Raw genomic sequence first — 4,510 nt, 5'->3', positions numbered from 1 at the left:
AGGACTGCAAGGTCAGTTAGAATCAAAAGGGCAGTGGTTCAAACGCAACAGTTGATCCTCAGAAACCCTATACTGGGTTGCTATGAGTCAGAACGGACTGTAAGGCACTTAACACACACACACACACACACACACACACACACACAGAAAACATTCTGTGCTGTACAAAATGGTCTTTTAGATTTAAGTAGTTTATTTGGGAGATGATACCAGGAAGTACTGTAAGTGAATGGCAAATTCAGACAAGAAAGGAGAAAAGTCAATACAGGTGTTTTAATGAACACTTTACCACTCATTCCCACAGAAACTTACCAAGGAGTGAGAGAATTGGGGTATTTATTTACCAAATCCTGTCACTGTTAGAAAGTCACTCATCAAGTGTTAACAGCCCAGCACTTTCAGCCCATATCAAACAGTGGTCTGGCTGCTTTTGCTGACAGAAAAAAAAAAAAAAACCCTCTGGTAAAGAAATATAGGAAGACTTCTGCAGTTGACTTCTATAGTGGCCAAGTAATTATGACTAGGGTGCCAACACTATGCACTATATCAGGGGACAGGATACAGCTCAGATTGGGTAAACATATACTAGATAAGAAATTTTCTATTTCAAACAAATGGGTAGAACTTGAAAAACACTGAAAGTTATCATTCATTTTAATTACTTGACCCCTTGATAAGATGTTATCTACATATGTATTGTTCTATTACTAAGTAAAATATTTAGTGTTAGGTTCTGTGATAGGTGCTAAGATACAATGTTTGATGACTGAATTGCTGCCTACATGAAGTTTATATTCTAGTGGATAAGAAGGATAAAAGGTCACTAAGCTAATATTTGTTTATCAAGAGTTTAACTCATTAGAGTATAAACACGAAATAACATTATTTTCCCAATACTTGTTACTGTGTTTATTGTGCTTCTCTTTCCCCACTGGGAGGTAGTGCCAATAGTAACTATTTCAGACAGATTCTATAATTTTTCAACTGCATTTAGAAGAGTCTCACTCTGATTCATTCTCTTCACTTACTCCAAGTTCTTACCTGATTCGGCTATCTTCTCTTCCTTTTTCCTCAAACAGATGAGACATGTGATCCTTGTGACTAGGGCTTTGGGGGTACACAGAAGAGTTTCACATATACCCCCTTATTCCTCTTCTCTTTTTCTGTGCTTCTTCGCTAGTGTTGCCTTATAGAGGGGGAGTTGACTGAAGATCAGGAGGAATGAAAAGACAGATGCAAATGACAACACATGTCTTCTCATTGGTTGGTCATAATTGCTCTTTAAACTGTCTATGGGCACTATCTAATTGGTCTGCAATGAGAGGGTTTTTTAGTATCTCCTCTGCAGATTAGAAGTCTTTAAAAATATTTGGCTACATCTTCTGTGAAAATTTCAGCTAGTAACAAAAATATCCTTTTCCTCATGTACATTTCTCTTGTTCCATGTGGCAAAGACCTGGAAAGAATCATCTGCTTCCTACTTCAACTTGGGCCTTTGGACATGTGCCAAATCATTCTTTTGTGGCTTCTGGAACCTAGGAATTTGTTGTGTGTGTGTGGGTTAGGATTAATCCTGACCCCTTGTCATTTTGCAGTCTTCAACACACCATACCTACAGAGGGCTCCTTATTCTTCTAATAATAGTTCAGGGAAGTTCAGCAAGTTTGCCATTAAGTAGATGTTGGTCAGCTGAGAAAAGAAAAAGCCAGTCTTACTTATCAAAATGAATCTTCTTCCTCCTTCTCAGGCCTCATTTATTGATAGTGGAGAGGGTGGAATGATAAGGAACTAACTGTGCTGGGTCTCTGAATATTTGGTCTCAGAAGACAATATCTAGCAGTTTTCTGAATTTAGGATGTTAGAATGAATCTTTGAGGTCATTTATGGGAAAAGAACTTCCTGTTCAAGACTCGATACCATTCTGTTACTCTTATATGCTGTGTTCTGCATCTTTAAGCACAAATAAATTACTGAAAAAACAAGGCTTTTTACAGAATTCCAGATCTTTAAATGTTATCCAGAAGCCATTCCTACTTTTCCTCTTAGTTTGCTTTTAGTTATTATTTCAGATACTGCTGTGGTTTTACCCTCATTGTCTCCTTTGCCATGTTTATATCTTGAGTTTATAAAGGATCTTGGTAACCAATTTATTAGGAAGTTTTAACTCAAAGAAAACCAGAATTTTAAATGGTTTTGTTCTTTCTTCAAATGCCAGCTGATGGTACTTTAGCCAACCTCCTTTTCCTGGTATAGGATGAGGAGATTTAACAAGGTTTCAGTTGAATTCTATACTTGTTATTTTGTTTTGTTTTCAAGGAATTTCCAATTATTGAAAACTAAATCTGATTCATTTAAAAATATGTGTGGCAAAGTTGAGTAAAAAATTTCCCTGCCACACAAACAAACAAAATAGCTATACATGTCTATCAGTTCTATGAATAAAACAAGAGGTGAATTAAAGATATGCTAAAGAGTGGGGCTTACTTTAAGACAGGGTAGTCAAGAAGGCCTTTTTGTGGGGCTCAGACCTGTAGGATGATAAAGAATTGACTGCATAAGTTGTGGAGAGGAGTATCTCAGGAAGAAGGAAGACCAAGTTCAAAGTCTATGAGGTAGAAATGACCATGGCACATTACAGGGGGGAAAAAAAGCCTTAGTTGCTGGAGCATCTCCAATTGGGAAAAAGTTGTGAATAAGATCAAAGAGATAGACAAGGAGCCACACCATGTGCAAGACTTTGAATGCTAATGGGAGGAGTTCAGGTTGTACTTTAAAGCCAGCAGGAGGTCATTAAAAAGTTTTAAGTAGGGAACATTGAAACTATTACATTGTGCACGTTAAAATTTTTCATTTGCATAAAAATAAAATGAGAAACCACCAGATTGCCACTGTTTCTGCAGTGTGTCTTTGAGAAATGTGAAATCATTGCTGTTGTGTTGATTCAAAGATCTGTGATTTAAACTTCAAGTTCTTATTTGTCTTTTCAGCTTGCAAGGAAAGTGAAAGATGAAGCCGCCATCTCTTTTGGTTCTTGTGGTCTGCTCTGTAGTCAGCACAAATCTGAAGATGGTGTCAAAGAGAAATTCTGGTAAGTTCCTGGCAACTGTGCCTTTAACTATAACTATTTTTAAACAGAAGTATTTGTATTCCAGTTATGTTGGAAAGTAGCCAAAATAAAAATCAAGTTTTTGCCTACTACTTTGAAATGTTGGTAAACTGTTTGGATTTTTGTCAAACTTCTATTGCTAGTCTGCTTTCAGTGGACAATGAAATTTTAAGATCTTATGTTTTTCAAAGACATACAAATCTTCTTATAGTTGATTGACTTTATAAATGTATACCTGGGAGCAAGCATTTACAGGAAAGGTAGGAAACATTTTAAAAAATGTGTTCTTGACATCTTAATTGAGTGAGTGGTATTATAGTTTAAACAAAAACTTTTGATATATGTCAGTAATCTTTTGTTTGAACATTTGTACCAAGTCCCTAATAGGAAGAGGTTTAAGGCCTCTAAATTAGAACATAATAACTAGTTTCCTGAAGAGGAATTTCTTGAGAAGAAATATCTACTCCTAGAACATGGTGGTCTGGCAGGCAGCCATGATTATATGAAGAGATAAGTTATAGACAATGGATGTCCTCATCAAAGCTTAATCATTGTTTAATAACACTTGGACACATATGTCTTTCAGTTTTCATTATACATCCTAGCTATAATTATGAATCATGCATGAGATTTTAAGAATTGATTTTCTGTCTGTAATCATTCTAGTAAGTCATTGAAAATTGTATTATTACGTGTAAACAAATGATTAAATGTGCCTTTCAGCCGAATTCCAATTCTGTTATTTCCTAGAATTAAATATATGCTTTTTACTTTCTCATTAACTATAAAATTCAGGCATTTAAGCTCATGCTTATTTTTCAAAGCAATAGGTACTGGACTTGCATTTGGTTAATGTTTGTTTTGTGAAGCAAAAATATTTGCTAATTGAAATAGCTAAAGAATATTGTTGTTCTGTAATTGATAATATATTAATAAATCTTTTACAAAAGTAGATCACAAGTTATGAAATAGTGAAGCATTGCTGAATTCCAAGGAGTCTGGATTGGTAAAAATAGGGCATTTTCTCCCATTTAAAGATTCACGTATATATATTTAAAACACTTTTGCATATTGTGACTCTTGCAGCTGTAATATTTATTTGTAATATTATAGTGGTTATAAATAACATCAACAATTTTCAGCTTGGCATATCATTCTTTGCTGCCTTTTCTTTCCTTGCATTCGAAGTGACACTTTCACTTTCAATCTTTGTTCTGATTGATTACTACTGAAGTAAAACACTTGGAGAGATTACTTGCTAGCAAAAATAACCTGTTGAATCAAATTCCATTTTTCTCACTTGGCAATTTCATAATGTCTCAAATAGCATCTGAAAAGGAAAAATAAAAATAACTGAGTGTTTAAAAAGTCAGTTCTTTTCACATTGTTCTTGTTGTTAAGTGC

At 34.8% G+C, this 4,510-nt stretch overlaps 1 protein-coding gene across 1 annotated transcript in view; it reads left to right on the top strand.

Moving 5' to 3' along the window:
* Positions 1 to 2,983: 2,983 nt before the first annotated feature.
* Positions 2,984 to 4,510, top strand: part of IL1RAPL2 (interleukin 1 receptor accessory protein-like 2) — a 2,128,207-nt gene continuing 2,126,680 nt past the window's right edge. Inside the window, exon 1 of the mRNA XM_006871058.1 lies at positions 2,984 to 3,088. Coding sequence (XP_006871120.1) covers positions 3,007 to 3,088 — 82 coding nt within the window. The 5' untranslated portion in view covers positions 2,984 to 3,006. The remainder of the gene's footprint in view (positions 3,089 to 4,510) is intronic.

This window comes from Chrysochloris asiatica, unplaced genomic scaffold, assembly GCF_000296735.1.
Source record: "Chrysochloris asiatica unplaced genomic scaffold, ChrAsi1.0 scaffold00159, whole genome shotgun sequence".
Classification (NCBI taxonomy): Eukaryota; Metazoa; Chordata; class Mammalia; order Afrosoricida; family Chrysochloridae; genus Chrysochloris; species Chrysochloris asiatica.
Note: the sequence above shows the minus strand (reverse complement) of the source record. Positions and strands in the feature narration are given on the sequence as shown.